Consider the following 21,689-nt stretch of genomic DNA (forward strand, 5'->3'; position numbering starts at 1 on the left):
GCTGTCGGCAGCCTTCGGTAGGCCCCTCTTGGTGAACTGCAGTGCAGGCCTTCAGGATTTGGGAGTAAGGCCTGCCATGATCCGCAGACAATTACACTCCTTTTGAGAACTAGCTCTTGGCCTGCTATTGGATCTTCATAGAGACTGAGCACTTGAGTATGGCCATCAAGTTATCATGCCACCCAAGCTGCCCCTCATGAACTGGATGCTATCTGATCCACCAAACCATAACACTGGGCATGCACAGCAGCACTTCACCATCCAGTGGAAGTGTACAGGTGTCATTGGGCCCGAGCAGACCTTAAACACACGTATGTTACATGAAGAAGTGGCCCAAATGCCCATGGTCCCCACTCCTGCTACACTGCCTTCTCTCCCAGCCTGCACCTATGGCCTACGCAGGGAGTTTCCTATGCTGATGATGGGGGCCTGGTTTACAGGTGGCTCTGAATGATACTCAGGAAATGGATAGCAACAGCATTAGGGCCCCTCTCCTGTAGCATCCTCGGAGGACAGTGGTGCAGGGAGTCCCTTCCAGGGGGCAGGACTTCCAGCCATGCACCTGCGGGTGGTGCACTCTGCTTGAAAGTAGAAATGACCAGATGTGCCATTGCCAAGGGCTGGGCTATGGCCAATGGCCTGGCGGGACGGTCAGGGACTTGGAAGGAACAGGACTGGGGACCAGCTTGGGGAAAGAGGTGTGTGGACAGACCTTTATTGAGTAGGAAGAGAGAGAGAAAAAAAGAGAGACGTATGAACACGGTGAATGCGCGGCCAAGGGTGACATCGGCAGAGGGGGACTCCAGGCATGGAGGGGACGGAATGATCCACTCACCGGACACCAGGCAGCCTCTCTGCCCAACCAACCGGTCACTGTCATTGCTCGGTGGGCTGGGGAACAAAGGGGCCGCGGTGCAGGGATGCAGGATCTGTGCAGAGTCCGCAGAACCGACTCCCACTCTGCAAGGCTGCCCTGGGTACGAGCACCACGGAGCGCCCGGTCGCCAGCAGCCGACACCAACGCGACCCCTCGCACCCCCGCGTCCACCCCGGCACGCGGCCGGGGGGCGGGGCCGCGCTCCGAGCCCGCCAGGGCGGCAGAGCGCGCTTCTCTGAAATCTCGCGATATTGGAGGCTGCGCGGTGACGCCTCTGAAGTCGCTTGGGGAAAAGGGCGCAGCAAGAGGCGGCGACCGAGAGGGACCCCGCCCCGCACCGCCGCGGAGGGGCGGAGCCAGCCTCGTGCCGGCGGGCGCAGGGGACGGGCGCGCCGCGCCCAACTGTCGTAAAAGGGGGCAGCGCCGGACGTGCCTGTCGCAAAAGGGGCGGGGCGCGCCGCGTTCAAGACGGACGTAACGTGGGCGGGGCGCGCCTCCCTCGGGACGGACGTAGAGGACGCACGTCGCCCTGGCCGCGGCTGGCGGGGTTCGGGCGCCATGGAGCGCTACCCGGGCGCCTTGGACGAGGCTGTGGATGGGGCCCGGCAGCAGGAGCGGCACTACCAGCTGCTGTCCGCGCTGCAGAGCCTAGTGAAAGAGCTGCCCAGGTGCGCGGTCGCGGGGCGGGCCGGGCCGGGCCGGGGCGGGGCGGGCGGCGGAGGCGGGCCCGGGCCCCGCCCGCGCTCACCGCCCCTCTGCCCGCAGCTCGTTCCAGCAGCGCCTGTCCTACACGACGCTCAGCGACCTGGCCCTGGCGCTCCTGGACGGGACCGTGTTCGAGATCGTGCAGGGGCTGCTGGAGATCCAGCACCTCACCGAGAAGAGCCTGTACAACCAGCGCCTGCGGCTGCAGAACGAGCACCGAGGTGCGCCCCGCCCCCCGCCCCTCGGCCTGCGCGCCAGGCCGAGCCCCCTCCCTGGGGTCGCCCCGGTGGCGCCCCGTAACGTGACCAGGTCAAGGGTCAGGAGACTGCCAGCGCTCTGGTGGTGATGGAGGCGTCGGCAGTTCAGTCTTTTCAGCCGCACGGTCCCTCCGGGCCGCCCCCCGCCCGGTGCCGGGACTTGCCCGCGCGCCCGCTCAGTCCCCCGGCAGGCCCCGGGGTGGCGGTCAGCGGTACGGCTGGAGCCCTGACGGTCAGACCCCCTCCTGCAGCGCGGAGCGCACGCCACCCGCACAGAGAGCCGTAGAGCCCCCTGCAGGATGCCCGCTGCCACCCTGGGGACCCGGAAACGTCCTCACTTTAGCCGAAGCCTCGTGAGCCGCGGCCCCTCGCAGGCGCCCCCACTGAGGGGTCTCGGGGAGCCCTGCAAGGTATGCTGCGCAGCTCTGCCCCATCACGTTTTCCCACCTTTGTTGTTTTTCCCCAGCTTACTTATTAAGGAAAAAAAAAAAAAAGTTAGAACATTTAGTACAGGGTAATGTTAGGGTATCCTCTCCAGCTAGATTCAGGAATCAACATTTTGCCAAAGCTCTTGACACCCCTGAACATAAGCAACACCAAGGGCTTCACCGAGAGGCTTCAGCGTCCCTCTAGCCTGGGGTTTTCAGCGCAGCGCTGCCTTTTGTGGCTTGAACAAGTCTTAATGGTAAGACAGTATGTTGTTGTGTGTTGCAAGATGTTGAGCAGCATCCCAGGCTTCCGCCCGTGAGAGGATGGTGGTACGTTCCCACAGCGACAGTCAGAAACGTCCCGAGACATCCTTGGGGGTCAGCCTCGGCTCGGGACTGAGAACCATGCTCCAAAGCAAGAAGGCTCCAGCGTGAGCGCAGCGGAGGCATCCTGGAAACTTACTCATCTCAGGGGGTCTTCTGAGCTTCAGTCCACAGTCGCATTATCCAGCCGGTCGCCAATCGTGGCTTTGTGAGGCCAGCCTGGGTTTATGCATTGCGGTTGGTTACTTTGGCCTCTTCCGCTTCTGGGAAATAGCCCCACGTACCCTGGTATTGAGTTTGGGAAGGGTTCTACCCGTAGGATGTCCCCCTTCTGGACCTGTCGGGTTGCTTCCTCCTGCTGTCGTGGAACCGTCTCTCCATCCTCTGTGTTCCCTGTAAACTGGACAGCAGGTCTAGGCATGATGATAGGCAGCTTAAGCTTTTGTGGCCAAAACTAGTGTGTGTCTCAGGAGTGGACATGGGGTTGTGTTGAATCCCTTTTTCTGCATCTGTGGAGATGATCATGTGGCTTTTTGGTCACTACGGTGAGTTACACTCATTTCTTTCATTCCTGGGATAAACCGCATTCCTGGGATAAATCCCATTTGGTCAGGATGTATTACCCTTTTTGCTTGTGTTGGATTTGATTTGCTAAAATCTTGTGAAGAATCTTTGCCTCTGTGTTCATAATGGACATTGTAGTTTCTTATAACGTCTTTGGATGGGGTATTAGGGTAAGGCTGGCTTCATAGAATGCATTGGGTCACTGTTCTCTTTCATTTTCTAGAACAACTTTTATGGAATTGGTATTACCTTTTCCCCATTGTTGGAGTGACTGTCTTTGCAAACATCCCTGTTGGGTGTAAGATGCATACGGTCACAAATCCAAGGTACATAGCTCATTATTCTTTGTAATGCTCAAATTGTGCCACGTTTGGTCGGTGGGAGAGCCCTGAGGCTGGCTCCCCTGTACTTTTGATGTGTCCCCATCATTCTTGGAGCATTTACCTGCTTTCTGGCACAGGAAGGTGTTTTCTCATTCTTTCCCTGCCTCGGCTCACCTCCAGCTTCTGCAGCAGCCTCCCATCAGGATGAACCTTCCCCTTTGACCACCATAAAGCTTTCCCACCTCTCCTGCCTGTGCTTGAGTCTCTGCCAAATACAGGCAGTGGTGGCCTCTTAATCTTTGCTGTCAGTAAGTAATTCCTGTTCTCCTTTGGGTGATCTATGTTTATCTCCACAGAGGTTAGTAGTTCAGAGAGTGAATAAGCACTCAGATTAATAAAAGTGGAAGGTGGGCAGCAATTCTTCCACAAAATCCTGGCTCCTTTTAGTGGGTCATTTTTGATAACCCTCTAGACACTTTGCTACTTGTTCTTTGGAAGTTTCAGGTGGGTTTTAATGCCACCAGCAGTGGGTGAGCACCCTGTGGCTTTGGCTGTCTGCTTTTCCTTCCCCCCTTGACTGAGCAGGTGGTAGCGATTGGCTCCTATTGCTTTCCTTAGTCATTGCTAAAGCCAGGCCCCTTCTGCCTGGGCAGTGGCCACAGCTCTCTTCTCACCTATGGTTGCCCACCCAGTGGAATTTGGGATTTGCAGCAATGTTTGATAAATGGAGTAAAGGAGATGCTATATCCCAGGTGGGATGGGAGGAAACAGATAAGGCAGGGATATGTGCTCTCCTTATAAACATTAACCAGGGAGCATCTTGCTTGCCTTGTCTCAGAAGACCCCCTGAGATGTCTTAAGTGTGGATCTTGGTTTTAAACTCATTTAAAGTGATAAATGCCGTTGTTGAAGGTTCATCCTGATGGGATGCTGATGGGATGCACAGGATGCCAAGAAACAGGAGATTGGGAAGTTTCTGGGCACAGGAGGTGCCAAACCCCTGATGAAGACATAGCGTTTTGTTTGTGTTTCCTTATAGGAGAGATCTGGCCACTTGATACCGGTCTAGGATTTGGGCCACGTAGTTTGGATTCTGTTGTTGGGTTTTGGTTTTGGTTTTGGCCGTTGTTTTGAGAGAGAAAAAGCGGGGGTGGGGGGGTGCAGAGGGAGAGAGCATCTTAAGCAGACTCCATGCCCAGTGCAGAGCCCAACCCAGAGCTCGAACTGTTGACTCATGTCGAGATCATGAACTGAGCCAAAATCAAGAGTTGGATGCTTAACTGACTGAGCCACCCAGATGCCCCTAGGCTGTGTAGTTTATTCTATTTTGTAATTGGTTTCTTTTCATTCCATGATATCTTTCTTCTCTGACCAGTCCTAATAGAGTGGACGGTTTTGCTTATATTTATGGTGTGATTTAACGATGACCATGGGAGCTGTCCTCAGTGGTCTCGGTGAGCCCCTCTCCAAGCAACACAGATTCCCCAGCACAGGGCCTCTAACGGCTCATCCCATCCTTGGGTCTCTCAGAGTTTGTACCTGCCCTACTCCCTCAAGGCACTAGGAATGAGATGGGACAGCTCTGCCCACCCTGAAGGGCAACACTGAGGGACTGACACTACCATGCCTCCATGAGCAGAGGCCATGCCATGCTTGGGCACAGTGACTCCTCTCCTTGCTGCCCTCCTTTTCCGGAGGTTGCCTGGGTGGTGTCCTGGACATCTCAGTGAACACCCCCTGGGTGATGGGCAGCTCACACCCAGGACTACTGGCCTGTGGCCATCCAAGCCCAGAAGCCTCCAGACTACAGTCTCCTACTCTTCTTGGTCTTCTGAGCACTGGCTGCAGCTGTGGCCCCACCCCCCATGCCAGCCTGTCCTGTCTCACCCTCCCGTGTTGCCTTGTACCCTCCAGAGTCCCCTAGATCCTCGCTGCTGGAGAAAGGCTCTGCCCTGAGTATGGGCAAGACTGGGTGGGCTAGGGTACTAGACATCCCCTAGAACTTCACCCAGCTTCTAGTGCAGGGCTTCAGGTGGGCTGGGTCATCAGGCAGGGCTTCACGTCTGCCCCTTGGCCTGGCTGCCCCATGGTGGGACAGCCAGGATAGGTGCCAAGGCAAGAAGTGTTCCCTGCCCCCCTCCATCTTGCCCATCACCACCTACTGGACTTCTCTGGTCTCCTCTCCTAGTGCTCAGGCAGGCGCTGCGACAGAAGCACCAGGAAGCCCAGCAGGCCTGCCGACCCCACAACTTGCCCGTGCTCCAGGCAGCTCAGCAGCGTGAGCTGGAGGTGAGGGTGTGGGCTGGGTGGGTACCACTTGGGCTCTGCTGACTAGGCTGCGGTGAAGAGGGCTTAGGGCGCTTTGGGAGCTGCTGGTTGCTCTGGGCCTCAGCTTGGGTGGGTCATTGGAAGCCTGAAGAGTCCCCAAATGTGGCTCTTTACTGTGGGAGTTGGGATGTGGCAGGACCAAGTGGAGAGTGTGTGACCCCCCCGCCCCCCCCTTGCTTCCCAGGACTGTAGCTCCTCAAAGGGCTGGGCCTGTTCAGGGCAATGGTGGGATGAGGGGACCAGCCAGCAGAGGTCCATCCTGTTCCCAGGATGCTCAGGACCACCAGGAGACCCGTATGTAACCAAGAAGCCATGGGTGGTGGGGGGTGCATGGAAAGACTTCTGCAGGGTCCCAAGCAGCCCAGGGCCAGGGTGCACAAGGAAGAGGTACTTAGCTGGGATCAGCTGGCAGCTCCAGGGGGAGGGAATATATACAAAGGCCCAGAGACGGTTGGCAACTTGATAGTAAACGGAAGTAGACCTGGCATCTGGCCAGCTCATGTGGCCCCAAGCAGTCCTTTCTGGGCAAGGTCTGGACAGCAAAGGGAGGACACCTGGCTGGAGGTCCAGATGGGAGAGCATCCCCATGGGGCAGCTGAGGCTTTCTGCAGGGCTCAGTGTGGCAGAGAAGGGAGCAGTCTGGGTGCAGTAAGGGCACCGTCAGTGATCTTGGAATGGGGACCAGGCTGGAGGAAGTGGCAGCCCACCAATGTGTGTGAGGCAGTGTGTGATGAGCAGGGGGCTGAGCCCTGAGCCGCCCTCCCCGTACAGGCTGTGGAGCACCGAATCCGTGAGGAGCAGCGGGCAATGGACCAGAAGATTGTCCTAGAGCTGGACCGGAAGGTAGCAGACCAGCAGAGCACACTGGAGAAGGCAGGGGTTGCTGGCTTCTATGTGACCACCAACCCACAGGTCAGTGCCTCAGTCCTGCCCTGGCACAGCCCAGGGGATGCTGGTTCCCAAAGGCCCAATTCCCTTTGGGGTTTTATCCATGAGGGGGGACCGCGCGGGGGGAGGAATTAGTAAGGCAGGTCCCACTGCCTCCGCCCACAGGAGGGCGAGCCAGCTGGCTGTGGGAGCATCGTTCACTTTCTCCAGGCCTGCTGCTCACAGGGCCCTCACTGGTCCTCCCTGTGCGCTGAGCCAGGGCAGTGGCAGGCCTTGGTGCGGGGTGATGTCCCTGCTTCTGTCCCTTTCTGGCCAGCTGTGGCCAGGATTCACTGGAAGTCAGTCCCATGGGTTCCTTGCCTGGCACTCTCGGGAAACGGGGCTCCTGCCAGGACAGGAGAGACCGGTGTCATTCTGGTCTCACAGTAGCCCTTCTGCATTCCAGGAGCTGACACTGCAGATGAACCTGTTGGAACTCATCAGGAAGCTGCAACAGAGGGGCTGCCAGGCGGGCAAGACAGCCTTGTGATCAGCTGGGGTCTCTGCCAGTTACCCGCTGCCCGTCACACCTGAGAGACACCTCTGTCTCTCTGTCACCGCAAGCAGCAGGAAGCTGAGTGGAACTTGTCCTCCTGACACCTGGCCACCACCTTCCCAGCTGCCTGCAGGAGAGGTCGACCCTCTGCGGAGAGGCCAAGTGGACCCTGGCGGTCAGTACCTGCCACCCACCTTTGTCTGAAGCTAGGATGGTGGTAAAGGGAAGAGCGGGTCTGCTCTGCTGGCTGTCCGCCTCAGACCTCAGGGGACAGTGGAGTTGGAGGTCCTAGCACCTTCTCACTCCACTGGGCACATCCTCACCTCTGCCATGCCCCAGATTTCATGCTTGTTCTGGTGTCAGCCCCTCCCTTGGCAGGTGCAGCCCCCTAAATAAGTGGGAGACAGTCCAAGGCCCAAGGCCTGTGTGGCCCAGAGAAATAAAGGTACCTCAGTGTAGCCTGCATGTGGCTTGTGTGATAGCTCTGTGGTACCTGCCATGACAGGGCCCTCACCTGGTAGCTCCACGGCCTACGGAGGAACCAGCAGATGTCCCCAGGCACTAGGACCACATCTAGGCCGCTCGGGGAGCCTGGAAGTGCGTGGGCAGCCAGGAGTCTGCTTCTGTCAGAGCAGCAGAAAGGCTCTGGGGTGGAGAAGCGCCAGGCCCACCCCTAGGAACATCCTGCCTGCACTGGTCTGAGCCCAGGGACCCTGCTGTCATCCTGGGGTGCGAGTTCCCAGCACCCCGCGTAGCCTAATCTGTGATACAGCCTGAAGGGAGGTATGGGTGGGTCTGCCCCACCCATGGTGGGCCAGGCCCCAGGGACACATGGTGCCAGAGGGGCAGAGCCATCAGGGCCACTCCATCTTTGATGCTGATCCCACGGGAAGGCACGAGAGAGCACTGCAGGCATGAAGCTGAGGGCTGCAGCAGTACTGGTTTATTGACCTGGTCAGCTTCCTAGCCTGGCAGCTGCCCACCTGTGGGGCTTAGGGTGTGGGCTGGGTGAACCCTGGCTTACAGGGTGGTCCTTGGGGTCCAGGTTCATGGGAGCAGGCAGAGAGAAGGGTCATGCTCACTGTGGAAAGGCACTCCTTCCTGACAGTTCGCAGTAGCTCTGGCAGGCACCAGAACCCCCCTGCGTGCCCACATCCCGAGCAAGAGCATGGAGGCCACTTCCAGCAGGTCTCACAGTCTTGGGCATAAAAAGGTGAATCCACGTGAGGCTGGGGTTGGGCTAAGGCTATGGCATTGGGCTGGGGGCCCTGGGAAGGGCTGGAGGTCAAGTCTGAAGGTGGGTGACGCCAGTTGCCCACGAACGCTAGGCTGGACGGTGGAAGAGGCTGCCTGTGCGGATCCTCCGCTTGAGCTCCTGCCACAGCAGCTGCCGCTCCCGCCAGGCGCCCTTCATGACGCTGCTGTTCTCCAGGGCACGCCGGGATAGGTAGGGCAGCACATCCATCACAGGGCCATAAGGCACATACTTGTACACAGGAAACCCGGCCTGGCCTGGACACAGGCAGGAGCAGTGAGTCCCAGCCCTGGACACCCCCACCCTGTTCCCTGTTCCCCAGAGGCCTGGCTCACCTAGTGGGAAGCTGATCTGGTCACACATGCCCAGTAGCTGTCCAAAGTACACCTGGCGATCGGCAGGGTACAGGCCAAGCTCCTCCATCCTATAGACAGATGAGGTGGCAGGTGAGCCCCTGCCCCAGTGCCACTCCCAGATTCTCAAGCATATAATTTAACCTCCATCCCTTGCTGTCTGGGGCACAGGTGTAGGCTCTGTGCCGCCCAAACCCCTGCCCTGCTGGTTCCCACCTCAGCCCGTGGCCACCAAGTTCTCCTCCCCCTCCCTCCTCTCCACCCTGACCTCTGTTCTGGTGCCCTGCCCAGCAAGGCAAGCCTACCCCAAGGTGTGGCCTGGGGAGGCTCTCAGAGGGCCCCCCCCCCCCCGGCCCTTCCTGAACCCCTCTGCTTCAGGGACACATCCCCAGTGTCTCCCTCCCACCGGGTCTCTTGTCCTCCCCTTGCTGGCTGCTCCGCCCTGTAGAGCAGCACCAGCCCCTGGAGGCTATGGATTCTTTACAATAGTCAGCTGGTCTACACTGAGATGGGCTGCAGGTACTGAACACACGTGGAATTTTGAATTCCATATCAAACTGGAAAAAAGAATGCATTTTTCCGAAATACTGAATACAGGTAATATTTTGGGTGTTCTTTGTGTGGCTAACGGAACATTGCTATAGTGCTCAGATGTTGGGGTGGGTGGCCCACCCAACTCTGTCGGGCGTCCTTTCCTGTCCTCATACCTCCTCACTCACAGGATCTTACCAAAATTCCCAGGGTTTGAAATGTCTACTGGCTGAGGATTCCCACATTTTTACCTCCAGCTTCCTATATCCACGTGTCTGCACCAGCGCTCTGAAACCTCCCCTTGTCCTTCCACCTCCAGGCATGTTCAGCCTGAGTCCTTCTCATCCCTACGCAGGCTGCCGGCCCAGGAGTGTGCACCCCTGGCTCTCAGAGCATTGAGGACACCTCGCCCTGGCATGAGGGTCATCCCACTGGCCCTTTCCCTCCTTCCCTCAGAGTCTGGCTCCAATGTGGGGGCCACACAGTCTAAAGCAGGCCACAGTCTCTACCATGTTGCTCTGGTCTCCAGTATCTCCGTCCCCCGCTGGAACACGAACCCTATTAAAGCAGGGCTGCCACACTACTGCTGCCCTTCTGACCTCTGGTGGTGGGACATTCCAGTGGCTCCTGCAATGACCGCTGCTAACCACTCTCCACACCCTCTGCCCTGTGACTGCAACTTTGTCCAGCACATGGGGCCCTCCACCTGCCATCTGGGCTAGGCCTCCGGACTTCTTTGGCCATAAGGACAAGAGCAAATATGATGTGGGCAGAGGCTTGCCCTCTCCAGGGCTTCTGGAAGCCCGAGACCACCATGTGGCAAAGCCCGGCCTGTCAGAAATTGGACATGTGATGCAGTCCCCTTTGCTGCCCCTGCCAATGAATGAAGCCATTTAGGGCCAGTCAGGCTTTAGCTGACCACAGATGCAAGACAAACCCACAGAATATACTGCGGTTCAGGTCTCTTGAGTTGTGAGTTGGTTTGCCACTCGGCCAAAGCTGACATAGGCTATCAGACTGAGATCCCTGGTGTGGCGTTAGAGACCCGTGCTGCTTCCTCGGGGAAGGCGAGCCCCAGCCGCTGCGGGCTCCCCGGCCCCCTGAGCAGGAGCAGGGAGCTATGCGGGCTGAGCCTTTGCTGTGACATCCGTGGAGCGGTACTTGGGAGCCTGGCACGGCCCCCGGGGGCGATGAGAGCGCTCGGCTGGCACTCGAGCCGGGGGAAAGCTGTGTCCAGGGCTGGGGGCCGCCCCTGCTAAGATGGTGAAGATACACAGCTCTTGGTGGGAAGGTTCAGAAGACAGGAGAAAGGGAGCCCTTCTGAGGGCAGGTTCTGACTTAGTTGCACTGCTCTCCGCGTGACTGGTGTCTGAGTGGACTACCTGTGATCCCCGCTGGCGGCCCACCGAAGCTGCTGAGTTCGTAACTGAGACCCGGGAAGTGGGCACCGTCCACACCGCTGACCCCCACGGGGGCCTGCACTGTGCAGGGGCGCAGCTTCCCAGCTGCTCTGCCAGGGGCAGGGGAGGCTCTTGGTGTACACCGTCTAGTGGTAGTGGAGGACCCTGGTGCCCGAGGGGTTCAAGCTTTGATCAAATCTCCATCACAGAGTAGTATTTTTAAGTCTAAGGGAAAACCAGGTTTTAGGATTTGCAACTTAATCAGGTATCTGTTTTAAAAGTCAGGCTACAACTAATTTTTTTGTTTCTGCACTGAACACAGAAGGTGCTCCTGACCCTGTGACATCCGGTGACAAGGACAGGGCATCCGAGGCAGGAAATGAGCACCTGGGAAGTCCCTAGGGATGGAGGAAAACAGAACAGTCCTGTCCAGCTGGGATGCCACTCGGCCCCCCAGCCGTCCCAGGGAAACAGCCACACCACCCTGGCGGGGACTCTTGCAAGGGAGCCTCGCCAGTCTGCATTCGGCCTAGGTGGCACTGGTGGCCTCGGTGCTCCTGTCCTCACCCTGATGGCCGTGGCCACTGTGCATTAGAAATCATGCTTGTCAGCTATAGTTTCAGGCTGTGAAAAAGCTGTGCGGTCACAAGTGGAGAGTAAGTGCCGCGTCCCCGAACAAGTGTGGAGCGACCAGTGTCAGCTCATCAGGAGGCACCCTGAAGGCACCCAGTCTGGCTGCGCCCCGCTCCGGCTGCACCCTGCCCCGGCTGCTCCATCGCCCCTTCCCGAAGCCTGGCTCAGCCCCAAGCCTTGAGCACCCTGCTCTGCTCCTGGGAGAGGCAAGGGCCGGGAAGGCCGCTGCCGCTATGCTGGGGGCCTCAAGCCCAGGAAGGTGGCAACCGGGGTAGACAGAATTGCCCCCACGTGGTGCTGCCTGGGTTAGGACAGAAAACACAACAGGGGGATGACACTGAGGTATTCGTGAATTTACCTCACCTTATTCCTCTATCTGACTTGTCTGGATTCTACCAAAGTTTTGCTCCACAGGGCAGGCATTTAAAGAGAAAACAGACTATATTAAATTCTAAATGCAGTTTAAAGCATTGAAAGAAATTCTTATGAGTCAGGTGACGTGCCAGCCACCTCCTGAGGGTGGCCCACATTACACGCTGCACTTGGGCATGGCAGTAAGCTATTTAAATCACCTAATGAAACCTGGTTTTCGAATTCACAACTTCAATAAAGCAGGTACTAATTTTAAAAACCAAAGTAACTGCCGGCAGCCTTTTCTACTGCAGCGCCAAGGCCACTCGGACCTGGGAGGCAGGGGCCCGCAGGACACCAAAGCTGCCGCTCCAGGTCGCCGCCCAAGGTTACCCTGCGAATACCACCACGTCTGGCAGGTCGCGCGGCACGTGCTTCCACGGCACTCATCCCAAGCCCCTCCCCGGCTGGAGAGCACCAGACTGCTAGAGGGGGTGCTTACCTGCGCAGCGTGAAGTGAACCGTGTCTTCATTGTGGGAGGCCACCATCACTTTGGCCTTGCTGTTGTGCTTCAGCTCCTCCAGGACATAGTTGAGGCACCTGAGGGGAGTGCCACATGAGCCCCCACCTGCAGAGGCCACAGACAGGCCCAGGGCCATCCAGCAGGCCCATTCCTCCCAAGCATGGCCACAGCGGTGGGACCAGGGCTACACCTGTCACTCCTCAGCACCTCTTAGGCAGGAAAGCAAACAGCAGCTCCTGGGCTAGATGTGCAGCAGGGGACCAGCTGGGGCAAGTCCCAGTGCCCCAGGCACCCGTGACTCCTGCGACTTCACTTCTGGGAAGCGGTCCCCAAGGAAGTGAAAGGCCTGGGGGGCGGAGTGAGGATGCTACCGTTTGGCAGTGACGGTGTATGTCCTCGGACCCAGCGACTCCGCGGCCCGGAACGTGCCACAACTGTGTCCTTGCCCGTGAGTGCACGGGGGCAAGGTAGGTGCCGAGCCACTGCTAGAATGACCTGACGGCGAACCACCCAGAGCTCACAGAGATGGGCACCCTGCTGGCTGTTGGGTTCACGCCTCAGGCCTGCACGTGACACAGGAGAATCCAGATGGGTGTCACGTGGAGAAGCAAGGGCACAAGGGGTGCATGATGCCAGGGCTGGCGTGAGTACACACCTGGCACACCGGGGAGCTCTGGGAAAGCAGCAGGGCGCTGCCGGCAGGGGGCAGGAGCCAGGGCGGGCAGACACCCACTCCTGGTGGTGTCTCCTGGAGAGAGAGCACGGGCTCTGCATGTGCTGCTGCACGAGCGTCAGCAAGGCCAACAGACCAGAAGCAGGTGCACAAGAGCTGACGACTGTACCACGAAAGGCAGGAGGCTGCTCGGGGCATCTCCCTGGTCCTGGGTGTGCACGGGAGCTGGCGGGGGACCTGGGCCAGTTTAGATTTATTCAGTAGACTTTTCTGTACTAAAAATGCACCTTAATAGTTCTGGGAAAGGGTAGACCAAAAGCAGAGGAGATCATCAGTTCCGGCCTCAAGCATTATGTTGGTCCTACGGAGGCTTCTGACTCGCAGGCCTGCCCCGTCTTCAGATGGGGGTCACATGGGGTGGGTTCCAGCAGCCCTGCCCAGGAAGCCACGAAGCCCTGAGGGCCCAGGAGGGCTGGCGCACCTGTGGTACATGGCATTGGTGGCCTCGTACGTAGGGTTGATGGGGTCCTCGTAGCCGATCTCTGCGGCACGGGTACGTTCCTGGGCCATGTAGGCACCACGCACTAGCTTGGCCCCAAAGCACCAGCCTTCACGGCGAGCCAGCTCCACGTCCAGGGTGACGTTGTCATAGGCGTCCTGTGGGACCAGGGCCGCAAGTTGACGATGACCAGGATGATGCCCCCCTGGCCTGTGTCCCCTAAGACCCAGGTGCCCCCAGGGTACAGTCAACCGTGAGACCCCAGGGCCAGCAGGAGCTGCCTAGCCTGCAGGGGCTTAGCGGGGCTGAGAGACAAGCACAGGTAAGGAAGGCCTGTTGACCTGTCTCTAAGAAACGAGGATTCCTCTGTGTGGCCTGGGACAACCTGGGGACAACCTGCCAGGGGCCAGTCTAGGTTGCCAGCAGCCACGGCAGGCTCCAGGGTCTCCTCAGACTGACTGGGGGGCAGGGGTCCTGCATGCTCGGGACACCGGCCCGGATCCCACGCCGTGTCCTCCAAATACCTGCCTGATCCCGGAACAGCCCAGCCCAGGTCTGTGCTCGCTGATCCCACCCTGAAGGACCCCAGGCTCCCTGAGGTACATGCCAAATTCTGAGCAAGTCTTTGGGGGGGGGGAGGGGTACCAGTGCATTCATCGGATCCTCAGAGGGACCCGAATTAAAAAGTGGCTGGAAAAACCCGTGACCTGTGAGGCCTTCGGCATGCGGGGATTACAGCACATGCAGCGGACTGTACAAAGGCCCCCCCGCCTCCCTCCTACCCCTTCTACACCCCAGCTGGGACCGGAGGCCCACAGAAGGGGCCGGCACACAGCTGGTGACAGGGTCCTGGGCCTTTCTTCCTGCTCGAGGCCTCCTCCCCAGCACCAGCAGGCCTCGAGGGAGGCCGGCAGCAGGCAGCAGGCAGCAGGCAGGGCCGGTACCTTGAGGTAGCACTGGTACGTGTTGAATATGAGCGGCTTCTCCACGTTGAACTTGCGCTGCATTTCCAGCGTCAGGCGGCTGATGGCCGGCTGGAAGTACGTCTGCTCGGCGTCCACCATCAGCCGCACGCCCATCTCGGCAGCTTTCTAAGAGGTGCAGGGGGGGACGGGGGTTCGACTGGGGTCCGGTAAGCCAGGCACCCCCCTCTCTGGGCACGCTCAGGGTCCTCGACCTTGGCCAGGATGTCCATCCTCTGCAGCATCCTCGTCATCTGCAGCTCTTCCTCCTCAGTAAACCGTGACAGCAGAGGCTCCAGCTGTCCTGTCTGGGGCGGCGTATGGTCAGGCTGCAGCCGGGCTTCAAGACCGTACCTGCCCGAAGGGCAGCCCCCTGCCCCGTGTGCAGGGCCCACCAACACCCAGGGCATGGTCCCCAGGACCAGCAAGGCCACCTCATCCCCACCGCCCCCCTTCCCTGTTTTTTAGTAAAGATCAGTGCCCTGCCCCGAGGCCACATGGTACCCCAGAACGTCACTGCCAGCCACCACCCTCTGACTCACAGGGCTAGCCGCCGCAGGTCAGGCCTGCACCGAGGTGTCTGCTCCCACAGCCTCCCCAGGACCCTTGCAGGACATCCCCCTCCTGCCCCCAGACAATGGTAAGGAAGTAACCCTTGACCCGTCCAATCACCCAGGACTCAGCTCCCAGCAAGGAGAGGGCTCAGAGGAAGAACTGCGTCTACAGGCAGGTGGGGACAGCTCGCAGCAGGGACAGAGGCACCATCCCCAGACGGTGGCCTTCCCCTGAAGGCTCGTACAGCACCGGGCCCCATGCCCATGCTAGCGCCACATGCCCACTAACACCTGCCCAGGGCATTCCTGGAGGGGCCTTAAGCTTGCCCCTCTGCTGGCCCTGTGTCTCAGTTGGGGGATGGGCCCTCAGTCCACTGGGGCCAGATGCTTGTGGAAGGCACGGTTGGCGGGATGTTTCCCCAAGGTGCTTCTGCTGCTGCTTTACAGCCCAGCCTGAGGGGGGTTTTCAAACAGGGTGCAGAGTCCTGGCACCTCCCACAGGCAAGAGGGGCAGCGGGGAGGGGGCTCATTCCTCTCCCCTTGAACACAGGCTGGCCTGGCGATTTGCTTTTCACACACACAACTGGGCCCAGGTGACGCTATGGGACACGTGAGGCTAGGCTGGAAAAGGTGCTTCCGCCTGGCTTGGGCGGGGTGGGCACGACACTCACCCTGGGAACCCAGGCGCCGCATGGTGAGGAAGCCCTGCCCCACAGCCAGCACCACCCGCCGGCTGTGTGAGCAGGGCCCCTGCACAATGACCCTAGGCCCCGCCACCCTCCGAGAACCGCAAGGGAACCAGAGCTACCACCACCAGCTGGGCCCCGGCAGTCCCGAACCGCGCCGGCGATAATAGGATTACTGCCATTTCAGGCCACCGAGGTTTGGGATGGCCCGGCATGCGCAGGTAGATGACATGGGTCTCTGTGCCCCTCTGTGGGGCACTCGGGGATCTGTCCTCTTCCCCCCGGACCATAGGGTGCTGTGCAGCCAGGAAGGACAGTGCTCCCTGCCAGCCGTGGCCCCAGGGTAAGGGACAGGGAACATTCCCTTCTCAGCCCTGCACCCCGATGAGACAGGGCTCAGGGGCGAGGGGTGCCACCTGCATGTTAGGAACCACCAGGTGCTTGGAGAGCTCGGTCCTGCTGTCGATGAGGCTGTTCCAGTCCAGCAGGTCCAGGGTGCTGCGGGAGAAGCTGCATGAGCACAGGGGCGCTAGGGTCTATGGAGGGGGGCAGTCCCCACACCAGCCCACACCTTAAAAGGGCACCCCAAGCCCAACTCCCACAGAGCCCGCCTCGGTGTTCAGTTCCGAAAGACAAATAAAATGTTCACGTTGTCCTCTGTTTACAAAATGGAAACCTAAACCACAACATTCTTGCAGTGGGGTGGCGGGGGCTGTTACAAACCCAGGGTAAACAGCAAGAACAGCGTGGGCCATGGCAGGCCTGGGAAAGAGCCAAACGTGGGAGGCCCCGCGTGTGAAGGGGCAGCTTCTGCAGCCCAGGGGCCCTGGTGACCTCAGTCCCCTCGGGACCTCAGCTGCCATGACCCTCCTGCCTGCCACACGGGTCCCAGGAAGGGCTGAGTGTGGCACACTTACTCCAGGACCCAAATAATTCTGTGAGCAGCGCTGCCAGCCCAGGGGCGCTCCCACCCAGCTGTAGTCCTGCCTGGCCCTGGCCTAGCCGCAGCCCCGGCCGTGCGGACCCCGGCACCCTGTCAACTCCCGCTGTGTGTCAGGGAAAAGGCCCTTCGGCACTGTCACCCCAGGCCCATGCTCTCCAGGAGGGCACCCAGGACTGGGAGAAGCCCGGGGGCTCTGCAGGAACCAGAGCTGAATCGGGGTAGATGCTCCTGAATTCCCAGCTCGGGGCCACGCTTACCCAGACACGCCCAGGGTCTCCGCAGTGAACCAGTTCTCAATCTCCGTCCTGGAGGCGATGCCCATCTTTGCCACACTTTCCTTGAGAAGTGAGAAGGTGCCAGTCCTGGGGACCTGCCCTAGTCCCGTTCACTAACACTCCCTGTTCCCCCGGAACGTCCGTGTTGCTCTTTTGGCCTTATTACAGCATTAGGGCGAACGGGATACAGTTCGGGTTTGTGTTTCTGCTTCACAGACAGGTCTATTCCTTCCTGTCCCTAATGCCGCTTCCCAGACCCAGAGCTCTGCAGCACCCTGTCACCTGCAGGGCAAGCCTCCCCCTTCACCAACCCCCCCCCCAGCGTGTCCTTCCCAACGGACCCCAGCCACCACAGGGGGTGCTGGGAGCCTCTGGGAACCCACCCCAAACACTACCTGGCCAGTCCTCCCCGAGCCCCTCGGTGCCCACCCACTCACACCCACCGGGGCAAGGCTGTCCCACCTGTAGCACAGCCACCTCCAACTTGGTATCCATGGCAGCCAGACCAGTCTTCCCTTGCTCTGCAGCCATTTGGTGAAAGAATCGTCTCCACTTGGTCAGCACGTCTGAGAACTGCAGCTGCAAGTGCAGGCCTGAGCCACCGTCTGGTGCGTGCCCAGCTTCCCGCCCCTGCAGAGACTCTGGGGCCCCCCCGGGTCCAGCTGGTACCCAGCTCCCAACACCAAGGTGCCAACACAGGAGCTTTCACTTCATGCTCACTGCATGAGGCTCAGCCAAGTTCTTACAAACTCTCTGCAGGCAGAAGGTTCTAGCACTTACCAGAAACTGAGGTCTCCCCAGCGCAGTGAGCTTGATGGCTGAGAAGCCATCATCACTGGCTCCGCCTGTCGGAAGCCACAGGAAGAACCATTAGGGCTCCAGACGGGAACGGGGAGGACCAGGAGCCTGTGCCCAGAATCTGTACTCGAGGCAGACACGTCTCGCCAGATGTGGGACAGACTGCAAAGGGCCGGCAGGGACCCTCTTCTACCGATGGCCGACAGCACACAAGGTCCCAGCTCTTCCTTTCAGATGGGCCCGAGCCCTCCGGGGAGCCCTGAATGACCCGCTGCCACCTGCTGCCATATCTCCTCCCTTCCCCACCGGCCCTCCCAGGGGCCGCAGGGGCGCTACCCCCCACCCCCACCCCCGCGGGCCTTCTGCTCCCAGCTCCCTCCCTCCCTGGGGGCAGCTCTAAGTGGCAGCTCGCAATCTCGGGCTCAGGTGGGTGGCCCCAGGAGCCCCTGCCAGCTCCCCCGCCGCCCGCCCTGAACAGGAGGGGAGAGCCCACCAAGGAGCCATATATCCTGGCCGGTGGCTAACCACAGCGTCCCTCCTACGGAGCCCATAAGCACACACGCTCAGGGCGGCTTGGGACACCCCAAGGGGCGGGAACAGGCAGCTTGGGGGGGCTCGTTAGCATGGATCCAGGAGGGCGGTGGCCAGAGTAGCCGACAAACGGCCCTTCTATCCCTGCCTCGTGTCCTCTCCCATGCCACCCACCAGCACCCCAGGCTGCCCAAGGCGAGGGCAGGGGCGGGGGGATAGGGCTCACAGAACACAGAGACTCCCAACACGGCAGAAGGTGGAGCAGCACAGAAGGCCCCAACCGCCCCCCGCTCCTCCCCCCCAGAAACCCACGACCTGTCTTCAGGTCTGTGACCTTCACTCCGGGCACAGCAGGCCCGGAGGCGGGGAGGCGGCCCTTTCTCTGGCCCCCCAAGGCCAAGTGTCCCCCCTGACCACCTGCTGTCTCCCCAGCACGGCTCTCAGAAGGCAGCTTCTGAGCACCACCCACTCCCACCCCTTCCAGGGTTCAGAAGGTACAAAGTTCCCTATTGGAAGGCTGCTGGGGCCCCATGGGGAGGGGTGGGGGCTGCACTGTGGCTGGGGAGGCCCCGGAGACTCCAGGGCACAGAGGCCCACCTGAGTCGCCTCCCCCGGTGGGCACTCCACCCGGAGGCAGCTGGGTGGGGAGGCCTCCGTGGCACCGGCTCCCGGAGCGGCACAGCCACGGGCAAGGCGAGGGCCCAGCGTGGCTAGGCTCGAGCCCCGGATCCTGGCGGGGGGCCGCTCAGCCTGCGGACGGCCTTCCTGAGGTTCACGTCTGGGCACTGGTGTCCAGGAGGAGGCGCCCGGCTCCTTCGGCAGGGGCTGGACTCAGGCGTTGACCCCGGGGTGACCCGAGCCCACGTGTGGCTCCGCGTCACTCGCGGTCAACCCCATGGCTGTCTGGGCCACCCGGAGAGCCTGGACTCACTTCCGCCGTGAGCACGTCTGCGCACAGGGCTCAGCCCCCACCCCCAGCCCCGCCGGCAGGCGCACAGCCAGCAAGGAGCCGGGCCCCCACCTGAGGCCTCGATGCAGCGCAGGAACGTCTCCATGTGGCTGTCACACTTGGCTTCACTGGCATAGAAGTAGGTGCGGGCACTGATGACACCGTCCCTGCGGTCTCCGAAGGCCGGGTGGGCCTGGGTACTGCTCTCCCTCTTACTCGTACCTAGAGGCGCAGGCACGTGGCCTGAGGCACGCAGGCTCCCCGCCCAACGCTGGGCAAGCGCGGGGCCTTCCCGGGCGGCCGCGGGCCTGCTCCCGCCCCGTGCTGCCCACCGCTCCACCGCCCTCCCCTGGCTGAGCCCTCGTCACAGGGCCGGGCCCACGAGGGCCAGGGCACCAGGCCCCCGACAGGGCCCCGCGGTATGCCAGCCGACCTGGAATAGCAACGGCCTGGAGGCTTCCAGGGAGAAGCCGTGTGGCACAAGTCTGGGCCCCCGAACCCGGGTCTCCCTGAGCAGGGGTGGGGGGGACGAGCGCAGAGAGCGTTCGTTCCCGGGGGGCCTCCTCTTAACTCACCACTGACCCTCCCTCTACGACAGCCGATGTACAGGACCTGCAGGAAGGAAGGAGCGGGTGACGGCCTGCAGGTGACAGGCAGGTGACAGGCAGGTTCCCTCTCGCAGTCAGGGGCGGAGGAAGCCAGGGGCTGAGCCCGAGGGCCGGCCAGGGTGCCTCCCGCGCCCCCCTCCCTCGGCACCCACCCCGCCTGCAGGGTCACCGCCCCTCACACCCCACCTGGCCCAGCGGCCCTGGCCCCCAAGCCCCGGGGGGAGCGCGAGGAGTGAGTCCACCCAGGCGGCAGCCCCAGGCACGGAAGCAGGTGCTCCCTTCCGAGGGGAAGTCGGAGCCCGGGCCAGGCGGGGCCCACAAGGCGAGGACCCGGGCGGCCCACACGCACAAATGCCCAGAGTTGAGGAGCAAGGGCCCTGCCCTGTTCTGTGCCCCCTACATGCAGGCGCCCCTCCCACCGCCAGGAGCCCCAGGTCGGGCTCCGGGCTCCTGCCAGGTGCAGCTAGCTCCACCCCTAGCCACCGCCCCCAGCGTCCGGCCCCCAATTCCTACCCCAGAGGCGAATCTTCCAAGAAAACAACCAGCATTTTTCTTTAAAATGCAAGCTCCCCCTCCCCGCCCCGCCCGGTCTCCCATTACACCGAAATAATAGCCTCCCAAGCCTCAGGAGAAGCCGGTGAGGCCGCCTGAGGCCACGGTGGCCTCTGCCCCGCCCTTCAGGCTCAGCCCAGCCACCCCCGCCTCCCCGCCAGTCCCGGGGCTGGGCCCTCGCCACCTGCCGCCACCGCCACCCGGACCTGCTAGAATCGCAGCAGCCCCCACCCCCGAGTGCGCCTGCCGTCTAGGACAGCACCCTATCACGCACCCTATCACGGCTAAGCCTGCCCAGACGAAGGGCCCTGGCCACACTCCCCGGCCTGGGGGTGGCAGTCCAGCGGCTTCCCGACCCAGCTACCACAGAAAGAGCTCAGCCAAAGCCCCACAGCTATCCTGTGAGCTCCCAAACGCTTGGGCCCCTTGGGGCTCCTGAGGCTCCACTCACATTCGCAGAAGGACAGCAATTTCCCCAACCCCCCTCCCAGGGCGCCTGAGGCAGAGATGAAGCCGGGTGACACTGCTGGGAGGTAACCCCACCTGGTGGCCTCAAGCCGAGTCAAAGAGCCACGCCGGCTTTCATCCCCGGCTCCTCCAACAAGTCTGGGGCTGCGGGCCACCCTCCAGGAGTCCCTCCTTTGGGCCCTAGCTCTTGTGCCACCCCAGGGCCTGTATCTGGCAACTCTGAGCCAGGATGCCCAGGTCAGGACCCTGGACGGCCCAGTAGTCAGGCCAGTCCACAGGGGCTGGGGCTCCATCCACATAGTGCTGCCCAGCCCACAAGGCCCCATCCTGGGGACAGGGGGACAGGAGCCACGTCATGGCCACTAGACATGTGTGCTCGATGTACAGAAGAGGGTGTCACAGTGCGACAATATCTGACTGTAACATGAAGGAGGGGGTTAGCCCTACACACGGCGTCCCCACTGGGAACCAGGAGCTGCCTCAGGCTGGGGCCCAGGTACAACCAGGCAAAAGCATCACTCAGGCCTCACCATCCGCAACAAGGTGCCGATGAGACCCCTCGGTCACCTGCAGCCCACCTCTCATCGGCAAGGAGAGTGGCTCCTGGGGACTCGGGCCTGCCTTGTAACCACACAGCCGTGGCTCAGAGTGACAGAGTATCCACCTCCAAGGTGCCTGCCGTCTGGGCAGGCCGCATTCCATTCACAGGGGAAATCATTATCTAAAAGGCCCCCTGGGGCCCAGCACGGTGTAAGGTGGCTCAACATTTCCACGGCCGGCCTGTCCACCCTGTCCACCCTCCGGGCCCCAGCTGGGCTCCACAGGTGAAGGCAGCACAGGCCACCCCTTCCTGGCTGCCAGCAGGCCCAGCGGCAGGACGCAGGGCTGTGGCTACTTCCATCCTGAGCCTCCTGG

At 61.0% G+C, this 21,689-nt stretch overlaps 2 protein-coding genes across 3 annotated transcripts; one reads left to right on the forward strand and one right to left on the reverse strand.

Moving 5' to 3' along the window:
- Positions 1 to 1,392: 1,392 nt before the first annotated feature.
- LOC119877612 (protein DGCR6) lies at positions 1,393 to 7,694 on the forward strand. Of its 2 annotated transcripts, XR_005379445.1 has the most exons (6): positions 1,393 to 1,545; positions 1,643 to 1,803; positions 5,667 to 5,767; positions 5,991 to 6,100; positions 6,578 to 6,718; positions 7,140 to 7,277. XR_005379445.1 is itself a non-coding variant. In XM_038575851.1 (5 exons), the coding sequence occupies exons 1-5, from the start codon at positions 1,436 to 1,438 to the stop codon at positions 7,221 to 7,223; spliced, it is 597 nt and encodes a 198-aa protein (XP_038431779.1). In that variant the 5' UTR covers positions 1,393 to 1,435; the 3' UTR covers positions 7,224 to 7,694. The 2 variants fall into 2 exon arrangements, 1 of the variants encoding a protein (XP_038431779.1); XM_038575851.1 differs by lacking the exon at positions 5,991 to 6,100 and having other exon boundaries at positions 7,140 to 7,694.
- Positions 7,695 to 8,144: 450 nt separating this feature from the next.
- Positions 8,145 to 21,131, reverse strand: LOC119877562 (proline dehydrogenase 1, mitochondrial-like). The gene is made up of 12 exons (XM_038574511.1): positions 21,020 to 21,131; positions 19,219 to 19,368; positions 17,649 to 17,713; positions 17,331 to 17,447; positions 16,851 to 16,930; positions 16,067 to 16,160; positions 14,626 to 14,718; positions 14,393 to 14,539; positions 13,431 to 13,606; positions 12,255 to 12,353; positions 8,820 to 8,908; positions 8,145 to 8,741 (listed from the first exon to the last, which is right to left on the reverse strand). The coding sequence occupies exons 1-12, from the start codon at positions 21,129 to 21,131 to the stop codon at positions 8,554 to 8,556; spliced, it is 1,410 nt and encodes a 469-aa protein (XP_038430439.1). The 3' UTR covers positions 8,145 to 8,553.
- Between the last annotated feature and the right edge of the window lie 558 nt (positions 21,132 to 21,689).

The sequence above is a fragment of the Canis lupus genome, chromosome 26, assembly GCF_011100685.1.
Source record: "Canis lupus familiaris isolate Mischka breed German Shepherd chromosome 26, alternate assembly UU_Cfam_GSD_1.0, whole genome shotgun sequence".
Lineage (NCBI taxonomy): Eukaryota > Metazoa > Chordata > Mammalia > Carnivora > Canidae > Canis > Canis lupus.

Excerpts from the sequence above, each read along its gene's own strand:
- LOC119877612 (XM_038575851.1), top strand. The coding sequence starts at position 1,436 with ATGGAGCGCTACCCGGGCGCCTTGGACGAGGCTGTGGATGGGGCCCGG. Across the intron at positions 1,804-5,666 it reads GCTGCAGAACGAGCACCGAG|TGCTCAGGCAGGCGCTGCGA; the intron begins GTGCGCCCCGCC and ends CTCCTCTCCTAG. Across the intron at positions 5,768-6,577 it reads CTCAGCAGCGTGAGCTGGAG|GCTGTGGAGCACCGAATCCG; the intron begins GTGAGGGTGTGG and ends CTCCCCGTACAG.
- LOC119877562 (XM_038574511.1), bottom strand. The coding sequence starts at position 21,131 with ATGACGTGGCTCCTGTCCCCCTGTCCCCAGGATGGGGCCTTGTGGGCT. Across the intron at positions 19,369-21,019 it reads TGACTACTGGGCCGTCCAGG|GTACGAGTAAGAGGGAGAGC; the intron begins GTCCTGACCTGG and ends CTGCGCCTCTAG. Across the intron at positions 13,607-14,392 it reads CGTACCAGTGCTACCTCAAG|GACGCCTATGACAACGTCAC; the intron begins GTACCGGCCCTG and ends CTGGTCCCACAG.